The sequence below is a fragment of the Papio anubis genome, chromosome 6 (assembly GCF_008728515.1).
Source record: "Papio anubis isolate 15944 chromosome 6, Panubis1.0, whole genome shotgun sequence".
Lineage (NCBI taxonomy): Eukaryota > Metazoa > Chordata > Mammalia > Primates > Cercopithecidae > Papio > Papio anubis.
The window spans coordinates 156,405,485-156,418,690 of NC_044981.1; the positions used below are offsets into that span (position 1 = coordinate 156,405,485).

Here is a 13,206-nt window from a genome sequence, read left to right on the forward strand (position 1 = left end):
CCTGCCAGAAGATAATGTGTTGGAACTGTGGGCTGGCCTAAGTAAGACATTTTGTGAATTGAAAAAAGGTATAGTGATCATTTCTAGCAAATTCATTTAATCATTTAGATAAATGAGGCATTATTTTCTTCATGCTTCCATCCAATCCTGGAGGTGAATTTTTTCCGTCAGATCATTCTATAAGTCACCAATTCAAATTTTCGCTTGGTGATAATGGAGTCTAAGATGAGTGGAAGATAAATGTTCCAGCTTGTCCCAACGTTTAAGTGCAGTTTTAACAAGGGTGACTTAAGTTCTCTCTTAATCATTCAAATCAATTGTAAGTATCTTATATATGTTTGTGCTTTAGGGAACTGATTGTGGGGCAGAGGGTGGGTTGAAGAAGTGGTTTGTGTGACTTTTCAGCAAGAAACCTGCTTCTAAAATTCTCACTATTTGTGAGGGTTGGAGGGTAAGTAACCGGATCTGTTTGAAATTAGCTTATGTGCTTGCATTAACGCTTTTGTATATATTTTATGCCATTTTAAGTTCACAGTAGAAATGGCCTAAGTATCTTTTTAGTAGAATTTAGTAGAAAAGTAATTCATAAAATGTATTATTAACATGTACTCAAATTTAGCAGGCATCTTTCTTTGCCACTTAGATAACAGTCATGAGTTCTATGGGTTTTTTTCTTGTCATTGTTAAAATTTTCTCTTTTAATAATAAGATAATACATGCTTGTATATAAAATTGAAATACTATAGAGAAAGGGGGAGATGAAAAGTGAGTGTCACTCTCTGATGTTACCTGGACATCCTCATTCTGTTCTCCAGGAGCAGTAACTGCTATTACTTTTTCTTGGGTATCATCAAGATAATTTCTATGCATATACAGTCATTTTATGTATATTATTTTAAACAAATGTGATCATACCATAAACACAGATGAGTTGCACCTTTTTTTTTAGTTGGTCTCTTCGGCATTTTTCCATTTTTTAGTGTATCTAGACTACTACATTTTTAATGGTTGCATAGTGTATTTCCATTATATTAAGGAATCATAATTTATTTAAATCACTTATAAATTGATTTTTTTCTGTAAAATTGGCTGTAAGCCAGAGTATATCAGGTACTATAAATACATCACTAATTTGAAACAAATAATGGCTCAGGCAATCCCCTGTCTGGAATATTTCCAGTAGTGGAATGGGTTTTGCTTTGGGGTGTGTGCGTGCGCACGTGTGTCTTCGCTTTACTGTTTTTTTGTTTTAATTTTGAGGAAGAAAGATTCTCAGAAATAACCTGTCCAGTTCAGTTAAAATATTTCATTCATGTGAGAATGCACACATTTTAGAGTGTTTAGAGGTATATCTTTCAAAGTGCTTTCTATTATGTGTGTGGGTTAATTGATTTTAGGAATGGGTTTTTTTGTTTGTAATTTTAAAAAATTATTTCAGAAACAATTACTTGTAATTAAATTATTTTTTCAAAACTGTGGTTTTGTTAAAATTTATTTCAGTAATCACTAGTTTTAAATGTGATACGATTATCTTAGACATTTATTTATTAAAAGGTATGACTTTTTAAACGAACCCCTTTTTTGCATTAGAATTTGTGACATTTTTATATGGGGTTAAGTCAGGTCACAAATTAATGTCTCTTATAGTTGTCTTTTTCCACTCTTTAAAATTCATATAATAAGAAGGTTAGTTGTAAACACCAATGAAATAGATATACTTTGCAAGAAGATAGTTTTGAGCGCATAGGCAGGAATTCCATCGCTTTTGACAGTCTTGCATATCTCTCATTTTCCCACTGTTTAATTTCTAAGTGGATGTTCAGTGGAGGCTAACGCCTGAGAGTGCTTATGGGAAATGGTGGAAATCTGGAGCTACAGTAGCAACGAACAAGAACACCAGCTAATAATGTTATGAAAGAATAAAGCCTTTACCACATGCTCACTGGTGACCTTTCACCCTTCGGCTCCTCTGAGCAGTAGTAACCCAGGTTTAACTGTTCACATATTTTCTGGAAGAAAGCTTAATTCCAAACTTCCTTGAATTACATTAGGTTAGAAAACATGCGGCCAGGCACGGTGGCTCATACCTGTAATCCCAACACTTTGGAAGGCTGAGGTAGGCAGATCACTTGAGCTTAGGAGTTTGAGACCAGCCTGGGCAACATGGTGAAACCCCATCTCTACTAAAACTCCAAAAATTAGCTGGGGGTGCTGGTGCACACCTATAGTCCCAGCTACTCTTGAGGCTGAGGTGGGAGGATCATCTGAGCCTGGGGACATCAAGGCTCCAGTGAGCTGAGATCACGCCACTGCACTCCAGTCTGGGCAACACAGTGAGACCCCCATCTCAAAAAAAAAAAATTATGCTGTAGGTGAAAGAACCGTGCAACACTTCTTCAAAGACTGACAATTATTTACAAAATGCTCTCATTTTTAAAGTTCTAAGGCATACTGAAGTAGTGTGTCAGGCAAGTGAAAGCCTCACTAGGAGAAGGAAAGACTAGAATTTAAAAAACATTTTAACCAATAAGGTCATTCTGAACTTACCCCAAGGACAAGAATGTCACACTGTCTTTATCCAAGTCTCAAAGGTAAATATCACAATTATTAGATCCCTTTAAAAGTGATCATTTTTTTCTTCTTGTCTTCATAATTACAAGAACAAGCAAATAATTTCTCCTTTTATTGCTGAGGCTAAAGAAAAGCAGTAAAATTTTATTGGGAAACATTTGAGCTTTTCATTACATATTTGCAATTGCTCTGTATGTGCACATAGGTTCCACTAGCATTTGGAACTAATTTGTGGAAAGTGTGACACTCCTAGATTGGCAGATATTTGCATGTTTGAATTGTGGTACGTGACCACTGGTCTTATTTTTGTGTCAAAAGGATGATCTTTTCTGTTAATAAAGTCTTAAAAAAAAAAAAACCTTAATTGTTGAATGTGCCTCAATTAATATAATAGATATATTCTTGAGAGTTATGGAAGATGGATGTACCATAAACTTCCCTCTTTCCTCCTTTTTTTGAGACAGGGTCCCTGTTTCCCAGGCTGGAATGCAGTGGCATGGTCACAGCATCAACCACTTGGGCTTAAGCAATCCTCTCACCTCAGCCTTTCCAGAGGCTGGCACTACAAGCATGTGTGCCTGGCTAATTTTTTTAAAAAAATTTTTGTAGAGTTGGGGTCTCACTATGTTGCCCATGCTGGAGGACTTCCTATTAAGGAAAATCCTTATTAAATGTTTTTTTCTAGCAAGAATAAATATACTCTCATGCATTTTTATTTGTAGGTACTGATTTTCATAGAGAAGCATTTGTGATTGATGTTGCATGTACCTTTTCAAGAACTTTTCTGATAAAGCACTAGATTCCTTAGTGTAATAATATTGGTATAGCCAAGGTGTGTGTTAAAACTGGCTCTGTTTCCATTTCAGATGATAATTTGAGATGAAAACAGATGGATTTCAGAATTGATTATTGATATAATAGAAACAAGGTGTAGCTGTTTGGGCACTTTTTGTTTAGGGTTTATTTTTGTTGCTGTGTTGGCAAAATACTGAAATGCAGAAGATGGATGTGTCCCAGAAAAGAAGATGGTAATTATGGGGAAGCATCTGCTGTGATATAGTTATGTTTGTATGTGTGACATCTATCACTGTAATAATTGTAAGCAAAGACAGAGTTTTGTCTTCATTTTGTGATGGATGGCTCTTTCCTTTGTAGCCAAACAGGGAAAAAGTTAATGGCGAAGTGTCGAATGCTTATCCAGGAGAATCAAGAGCTTGGAAGGCAGCTGTCCCAGGGACGTATTGCACAACTTGAAGCAGAGTTGGCTTTACAGAAGAAATATAGTGAGGAGCTTAAAAGCAGTCAGGATGGTAAGGGTTTTTTTGTTGTGTTTTGTTTTGTTTTGTTGAAAAGTTCTCTTAACTTTGCATTGGCTTTTTAAAACTGCCAGTCATGAATATTATAGGTTAGATTCTCTACATTGTTAACCTCTGCCTGTGATTGTATATTATTGTGAATGAAACATTTTTAGTTGAGTCAGCAAAAAAAGCCATATAATTTTATTGTGTTTATCCCCACCCTCCTAATTCTTTATTGTTCAAAATTTCTTAAGTTTTTGTTTTTAGTCGGGGGTAGGAGTTGGTAAAAGATAAAAGGGCGTTGTATTATTTAACAAGATGGACAAATTTGTATTCAGTGTTTGAAAGGAAGATATATCTTTAACCATTTCTCATTAATTTTGAATCTTAGAAACATGGGCAGTTTTCAGCGATCTGAAAGTAATATAGTTGATTGTATCTGTGAAGATTTTATTAGTGAATAAAAGATTTAATCTTTAAATTTGCTGAGATAAACAAAACTTGTCAGCCTCCATCCTTTTTAGTGCAAGTGTAGCTGCATCTCTCCTGTTTCTCCTCTCTGTTTTTTTTTTTTTTTTTTTAAGACAGGGTCTCACTCTGTTACCCAGGCTGGAGTGCAGTGGCGTGACCTCAGCTCACTGCTACCTCCACCTCCCGGGTTCAAGCAATCCTCCTGCCTCAGCCTCCCGAGTAGCTGGGATTACAGGCGCCCGCCACTGCTCCCGGCTAATTTTTTGTATTTTTAGTAGAGATGGGGTTTCACTCTGTTGGCCAGGATGGTCTCGAACTCCTGACCTCAGGTGGTCTGCCCACCTCGGTCTCCCAAAGTGCTGGGATTACAGGCGTGAGCCACCGCACCCAGCCTCTCCTCTCTGTAAGGTGCATTATTAGTAAGGAAAATATCCAGATTCTTTGAAATTTTAAATTGAAAATTAGTGTCTCAGGTTAATTGCAAAGATGATCAGTAGCCAAGTAATTTCTTCTAAACCACCTACCTTTTCAAAATCTTCAGGAATTATTTCCTGTGACTTTTGTCCTTACATGTGTAACAGTCCTTGGTTGAGAACATGGGCCTCTTTGGAGTGTTATAGAGGACCACGCTGTCCTTAAGGGCCAGAGCTGCATGGAACTAAGGCACTGGGTCAGGAATATGGGGACTGGCCATAGTGGGTCCATAGGTAAACGTGAGTCAAACTTTGGGGCTGTAATCAGGCGTATGGCAAGATGGACTAAAACAATTTTAACTTGGTTGCTTAATACAGTTGCCCTCGGTATCCATGGTGGATTGGTATCAGGACCTCCCACAGATAAGCTCTTCATATAAAATGATGTCGTATTTACATACAAACCGATGTACATCTTCCCATTTGAGCCATCTCTAAATTACTTAACAGTACCTAATGCAATCTAAATGCTATGAAAATAGTTGTTTTACTGTATTGTTTTGGGGATAATGACAAAAAAAATCTGTACATGTTCAGTATAGACCCAGTTTTTTCTTCCTTGAATATTTTCCTTCTACAGTTGGTTGAATCCATGGGTGCATGTGGAGGGCCAACTGTGTATTATTTTAAGTATCTGACTTCCCTCAAAACAAACTCAGTCATATTTTAAGATTCCAAGCAAAATTGTTAAATGTAGTGCGATTTTAGAATTGTATTTGTTGGCCAGGCGCAGTGGCTCAAGCCTGTAATCTCAGCACTTGGGGAGGCCGAGATGGGCGGATCACGAAGTCAGGAGATCGAGACCATCCTGGCTAACATGGTGAAACCCCGTCTCTACTAAAAAATACAAAAAACTAGCCGGGCGAGGTGGCGGGCGCCTGTAGTCCCAGCTACTCGGGAGGCTGAGGCACGAGAATGGCGTAAACCCAGCCGAGATCCGGCAACTGCACTCTAGCCTGGGCGACAGAGCGAGACTCCGTCTCAAAGAAAAAAAAAAAAAAGAATTGTATTTGTTTACTTAGGCATTTATTGACTGCTTTGCTTTGTGGCAGGCACTAAAGAAACATTTTTCAATGTTATAAGCGATATTAAACTTGGTTTGACTCTCCTTTGCACAGAACTGAATGACTTCATCATCCAGCTTGATGAAGAAGTAGAGGGTATGCAGAGTACCATTCTCGTTCTGCAGCAGCAGCTGAAGGAGACACGCCAGCAGTTGGCTCAGTACCAGCAGCAGCAGTCTCAGGCCTCTGCCCCAAGTACCAGCAGGACTACAGCTTCTGAACCTGTAGAACAGTTGGAGGCCACAAGTAAAGACTGCAGTCGTCTGACAAACGGACCAAGTAATGGTAGCTCCTCCCGCCAGAGGACGTCTGGGTCTGGATTTCACAGGGAGGGCAACACAACCGAAGATGACTTTCCTTCTTCTCCAGGGAATGGTAATAAGTCCTCCAACAGCTCAGAGGAGAGAACTGGCAGAGGAGGTAGTGGTTACGTAAATCAACTCAGTGCGGGGTATGAAAGTGTAGACTCTCCCACGGGCAGTGAAAACTCTCTCACACACCAATCAAATGACACAGACTCCAATCATGACCCTCAAGAGGAGAAAGCAGTGAGTGGGAAAGGTAACCGAACTGTGGGTTCCCGCCACGTTCAGAATGGCTTGGACTCAAGTGTAAATGTACAGGGTTCAGTTTTGTAATATTTTTTCAGCAAATTTTTATACAGTGTCATTTAATTTGGGAGAGGATACTGTCCAGAAAATTAATGCAAACTTTTGTCACAATTTGCCTTTTTGTGGGTGTACGTTTTGGTTTTTTGTTGTTGTTTTCTCTTTGTTTTTTCTTTTTTTTTTCTTTTTTTTTTTCTTTTTTTTGCTTCAATACCTCTGCCACTTTGGAAATTGTAACAGTTAATTACTTTGAATGTTGCTAAAAGAACATTTTGTGTAGGGTCAAGTTATTTTTATATGAGTTAATGTGAAATTGTAAATGGAAATTTTTCCTTAAAATATAACACAATGACGTCTGTATAAATCTATGTCTGTTTAGAACCTGTGCTGTGTAAGGGCATTCTTCCTCATGCTGTTACTGTACTTATGCACCATTCAGACTTGTTAGAGTAGATGTGGGTTTATGACTGCCAAGTTTGCCCAGTACAGTAGTTTTTTATCACTAAAAGTTGGACTCATTGATGGAGTCCTGTAGTAGTTTCAGTGTTAGATACAGTTTTTTCCACCATACATCTGTGCATTTTCTCTTTAGGTGACTGAATGTTTAAGAAATTTGTGTGCATAGTTACTCAGTTTTTATGAACTGTTGTATCCTGTTAATGCATATTGCTCTGTGACTCCAGTATATCTTACCTGTACTGACCAAACCTAAATAAAGATTTTTATTGTAACTCCTTAATTAGCGTTTTTGTTTTGTTTTGGGTGTCTGTTTAGCATTTGTCATTGATTTTCACTGAGTCACTGAATTTCTACTCATTATCTTTCAAGTACTACAACAGTGAAACTTAAGACTAAGCATCGATTTTGATTTTGCACTTAATTTTTAATTTATGCCTTATTTTGCAAAATGGAGCTGGAGTTTAGGTCTACACTTAAAATTTTTTCTTGACTTATAATTGTTACAAAATATTTGAAAATACAGAGAAGTATAAAGAAAATAGTCATCCAAATATTTCTTAGGGGTTTTTAAATTTTTAATTATTTATTTTAAATTGAGACAGGGTCTCACTTTGTCACCCAGACTCAAGTGCAGTGGTGCAGTCATGGCTCACTGCAGCCTCCAAGTCCTAGGCTCAAGTGATCCTCCCACCTCAGCCTTCTGAGTACATGGGACTATAGGCATACACTACCACACCCAGCTACATTTATTTTTAGTAGAGACAAGGTCTTGCTGTGTTGCACATGCTGGCCTCAAGGGATCCTTCTGCCTTGGCCTCCCAACGTGTTGGGATTGCAGGAGTGAGCCACAGCTCCTGGCCCTTTTTGAGTTTTAATTGAAAAGCAGGATTTGTTTTTTGTGACCTGATTTCAAGTAGAGTATCTTTGTAGTCAGTGATGTTTGTTTTAAAACACTTGCCAATACTACTGATTTTTACTAACAACATACCTGGTAATATTACATGAGTAAGGGGTGTTAGAATGTAGGTAGGAGAGAATGTTTTTAAGGTGGAAGAATCTCAAAGTTTGCTCCATTTTCTCAGAGGTAATTAAGTATAAAGTCTATGATACTGAATGGCCTTAAAAATGTGTAGCTTTCTTATATGGTTGAAATAAAATTCCATTTCTGCTAAAAGAAAAAAGTATTGTTTTAGACATAAAAAGTATTGTTATGTCTAAAACATAAAAAGTATTGTTTTAGACATAACTTGTAATACAATCCAGGAACCCTGGAAGTGGAATTACAATACTTGAAAACTGAGGTACAACTTATTTGAAAGTAACTGCTGCTTTTGCTTGTTTAGCTGATACAGGTATGTCCAGTCTTCAGAAGTATATTAAATACTGTACTGTCTCTTGATTAACCTTTTCTTTTCTGTTTTTTGTTTTTTGCAACAGAGTCTCGCTCTGCCACCCAGGCTAGAGTGCAGTGGCACCATCACGGCTCACTGCAACCTCCGCCTCTCGGATTCAAGCAATTCTGCCTCAGACTCCTGAGTAGCTGGGATTACAGGCACATGCCACCATGCTTGGCTTATTTTTGTATTTTTAGTAGAGACGGGGTTTCACCATGTTGGCCAGGCTGGTCTCAAACTCCTGACCTCGTGAGCCACCGTGCCCTGCCTTGATTAACCTTTTCTACAATGTGCTCGAGTGCGTAAAAAATCCTGTATTTGCATATGATTAAACATTTTGGTGTTTGATATATCAAATATTGTGGCTTTTGTTATGTACATCCTTCAACTTGACCAATTTAAACAAAAATGGAATTTCTCTGCCCTGTTGGTGTAATCATGAGTTGTGACAAGAAATTAAATTTTTCAACCAGTGATATAATTTTATGACTGAATTTAATATTGACCTGTTAATGTGACATGTTCATGTTTCTGTTGAGTCTGCCTTGATGAATAACTCAGAGCACTTATGCTGTGGTACATAGTATTTCTCATTTCTGGAATTGGATGCTTTATTTTCTGGTATGACTATGGTAAGAGAGGTGATAGAGTGGCTTCTGCATCTAATTGGTTTGAATCCTGGCATTACACTTAACTGATTTGTGGCTCGATGTTTTGTTTTTCTCCCCTGTAAGAGCACTTACTACTGTCTTAGCTCGGGCGGCTATTGGGAAAAAAAAAAAGACTGGGTGGCTTTTACACACTCATTCCTCACTGTTTTTGGAGCCTGGGAAGTCTAAGATCACAGTGCCCCGATTGGTGCCCCAGTTTGGTTCCTGATAGGAGTCTTCATACAGAGAGCGCAATAGATGTCAGTTTCCTTGGCTCCTCAGCTGTATTGGATTCAACTAACTACTCCAGTTTTTGAGACACTTTTGCAAAACAATGCAAAGCCATTCCTTCTGACAACTTTGTCTCTCGGATGTTCCCTCTTTTCATGAGTAGTTATGCCCTGTACTCAATCATTGCCTGCCGCTCTACAACACTGTCTTGGGAGTTCACCTATCCCTGTAGTTACAGTGAACCTTTCATAGCCCCAGGTAATGTCATTAACTCTGATCTGGACCCACCATGGGGTGGCTGTGCTGAGGCAGTGTTGAGCCACCCCTAGTGGTAAGGAGCACACTGCTGACCTCCATCCTATGGCAAATCCAATTTGGTGATTCACTATTTCCCTCATGGAGACCAAGGAGGAATTTGCTACATGGTAGATTGGTGAATCCAGCCTCTGGCTAAGACCTGGCCTGGACTCCTGCAACTGTTTATGAAACTTAACCAAGAATGACTGCATCTTTACACGGGGCGGAGGGGGAAGATGCTGAGAAGGCCCCTTCAGGATAAACTGGCTCCATAGCTCTGCTATAATGGTGGCTCCTCATGAGTAAGCACTTGGAGATTTTTGTGGCTTCCTGCCCACTCACCCTGCTCACCAGTCCAGGTATTTATGATTCAAGATCTAGACATAATTTTTTTTTTTTTTGAGACGGAGTTTCACTCCTGTTGCCCAGGCTGGAGTGCAATGGCGCAATCTCGGCTCACTGCAACCTCCACCTCCCGGGTTCAAGTGATTCTCCTGCCTCGGCCTCCTGAGTAGCTGGGATTACAGGCATGTGCCACCACGCCCAGCTAATTTTGTATTTTTAGTAGAGATGGGGTTTCTCCATGTTGGTCAGGCTGGTCTCGAACTCACAACCTCAGGTGATCTGCCTGCCTCGGCCTCCCAAAGTGCTGGGATTACAGGCGTGGGCCACTGCACCCAGCCAAGACGTAATTTTTAAAATTACCTTCAGCTGGCTGGGCGCGGTGGTTCACACCTGTAATCCCAGCACTTTGGGAGGTGGGCAGACCACAAGGTCAAGAGTTCGAGACCAGCCTGACCAACATGGTGAAACCCCATCTTTACTAAAAATACAAAAATTGGCCGGGCGCGGTGGCTCAAGCCTGTAATCCCAGCACTTTGGGAGGCCGAGGCGGGTGGATCACAAGGTCAGGAGATCGAGACTATCCTGGCTAACATGGTGAAACCCCGTCTCTACTAAAAATACAAAAAACTAGCCAGGCGCGGTAGCGGGCGCCTTTAGTCCCAGCTACTTGGGAGGCTGAGGCGGGAGAATGGCGTGAACCCGGGGGGCGGAGCTTGCAGTGAGCCGAGATCGCGCCACTGCACTCTAGCCTGGGAGACACAGTGAGACTCCGTCTCAAAAAAAAAAAAAATACAAAAATTAGCTGGTCATAGTGGCACAGGCCTGTAATCCCAGCTACTCGGGAGGCTGAGGCAGAAGAATCGCTTGAACCTGGGAGGTGGAGGTTGCGGTGAGCCAAGATCGTGCCACTGTACTCCAGCCTGGGCGACAGAGTGAGACTCCATCTCAAAAGAAAAAAAAAAATTCCTCTTCTTTCCTTTATTCGTTATTCTTAGCCCCCATCTAGCCCATATAAGTAGGTAATAATATGAGTAGCTATAACGAGGACCCCTCAGGGAACAGATGCTGTTTGGCCACTCAACAGAAGCATGCAATTACCTTCTCAAGATTTGCTCCTAAACTTACTCTAGATAGAGCCTTCAGGCAGGAAACAATATATTTCATGTCTCCAGAAGAATATATTCATACTCATTCAAATGTGCTAGGCACTGGCCATAAAGAATGTATTGGTGTTTGGGTCAAGGCCATTCCAACCCACCAACTCAACCCCAGAAACCTCTGTCTCACTAAAAAAAAAAATACAAAAACCAGTCAAGTAGGTATGCATGGAGCCTGTAGTCCCAGCTACTGTGGGAGGGGCTGAGCAGAGCATCATGAACTGGTGGCAGGAGCCAGGAGCCAGATCCGCCACTGCACCTGTTAGGCTTACAGAGCCAGACCCGCCTCCCAAAAAAAAAAAAAAAAGAATGTATTGGTGTTCATTCATACAAAGCAGTGTAACAGGATCATCTTGCAAAGCTTATATAGTCTGGTAGAGGAGACAGATAAACGAGGAATTATATGGTAAGTTGAAAGAGGAAGTTAGGGATAAGATGCTGCACCAAATCCAGAAGATTGGAAGGTTTTTCTAGAAGAAGTAATGTTTAAGAGGAGTTTCAGAGGTAAATTTCTGGCTTGGTTAACAGAGGATAGTTACACTGCTCACTGAGATTAGAGAAGAAACAGGCTGGAAGAGTTTGGTTTCAATGTCAAATTTGAGGTGCTTATAGGGAATTTTATTTGTTTGTTTGTTTATTTATGAGACACGGTTTCTCTCTGTCGCCCAGGCTGGAGTGCAGTGGTGTGATCTCGGCTCACTGAAACCTCTGCCTCCCAGGTTCAAGCGATTCTCCTATATCAGCCTCCCCAGTAGCTGGGATTACAGGCGCACGCCACCATGCCCGGCTAATTTTTGCATTTTATGGTAAAAGTGGGATATCACCATGTTCGCCAGGCTGGTCTCAAACTGCTGATCTCAAATGATCCGCCCTCCTCGGCTTCCCAAAGTGCTGGGATTACAGGTGTGAGCCAGGGTGTCCGACCTGATGCGCTTGTAAGAATTTAAATGAAGAGGGTCAGTTTAGGAGACTAGGTTAGATGTAAAGATTTCAGACTTGTCAGTATACAGGTGGTGACTGATGCCATGGGAAGGACTGGTATTACCCAGGGAGCTGGTGCAAAGTAGGAGCCTTGGGGAACATGTTAAGGGGATGTCAGAGTAACCCCACAAAGCCTCAGAAGTGGCCAGAGAGTAAGGCGAAAACGGGATAGAATACAGCAAAAGCCACGGGAGGCATTCCTTGAATTCCTTGGACTCAGATATGTTAGGGGACAGGAAACACATTCAAGATAACTGAAAAGAAGAGACTTAAGTATGCTGCTGAGTTCTTAGCAGGGGAGGCAGCTGATTTCACCACTATTCCAGACCCTAAAGATTTCTCCTGAAATTGCACTGTTATGCAACTTTTTTCCTTCTCTATTGCCCCACCTCTGGGGCGTACACTCTAGTTTATCTTCTCTGATTTATCTGACTCATCCACATATCTCTGCAAAGTCTTAATGTAGGTTTCCAGGATTTAATGATTCTTTCAATCTACTTTAAAGTTCTTCAGGAAGATTCTCCAGGTCCGTCAACCGTTTTCCCCTTCATGACTTTGTGACCAAGTTTTCTTGTTCCACTATCCAGGTGTTCCCAACAAGTTGCTGTAACGGTGGCCCTGATAAGCTTGCCTAGAACCCTAGAAAGCTCAGAAAAATTATGAACTTTGCCCAGTAAGAGGCTGGGAAGTCAGCAAGGGTTTTAAACAAAACTGACCCCACTTGTTATATGCTCCTTTCACTGTCCAAACGTCAACCAAGGTAACTTTTCACTGTGGGACGTTAAGACGCTGCCGGCGTCCTCACCCCTTCACCGCCAGAGCTGATCTTCGAAGGCCAGAGGGCGCCAGACCCACGGGGGCTCGCACCGAGACGCTCCCAGCAAGCCCCGCACGGGCCGGGCTCTCACTCGAGATTCTCGCCCGTGGGATTCCAGTCCTGGGCTGAACGAGAGTGAGTCTTTTGTCACACCCCACTCTTTACTGTTTCGAAAAACTCTAAGGTTAAAACAAAAAAGCCCAAAACGTCAAGACGGGGGACTCCAACACTGGGGTGTCTAGAAACACTGGGGTCTTCAGAAGCTCTGCACATGCGTCCGAGGTCCCCGGTTCTGCCCGCAGCCCCAGACCCCAACCTCACTTCCGCCGCCCTGTACCCGTCGAGCCCCGGCCCGCCCCGGCTCTGGCCTTGCGCCTGCGCACAGTGGGA

The 13,206-nt window shown here is 41.2% G+C and overlaps 1 protein-coding gene across 2 annotated transcripts in view; it reads left to right on the plus strand.

Annotated features, from left to right (window-relative positions):
- Nucleotides 1-7,224, plus strand: part of WTAP (WT1 associated protein) — a 29,792-nt gene extending 22,568 nt beyond the window's left edge. For both annotated transcript variants that reach the window (XM_003898351.5, XM_003898352.3), the window contains exons 7-8: nucleotides 3,727-3,881; nucleotides 5,932-7,224. In XM_003898351.5, coding sequence (XP_003898400.1) covers nucleotides 3,727-3,881; nucleotides 5,932-6,515 — 739 coding nt within the window. In that variant the 3' untranslated portion in view covers nucleotides 6,516-7,224. The remainder of the gene's footprint in view (nucleotides 1-3,726; nucleotides 3,882-5,931) is intronic.
- The last annotated feature ends 5,982 nt before the right edge of the window (nucleotides 7,225-13,206 follow it).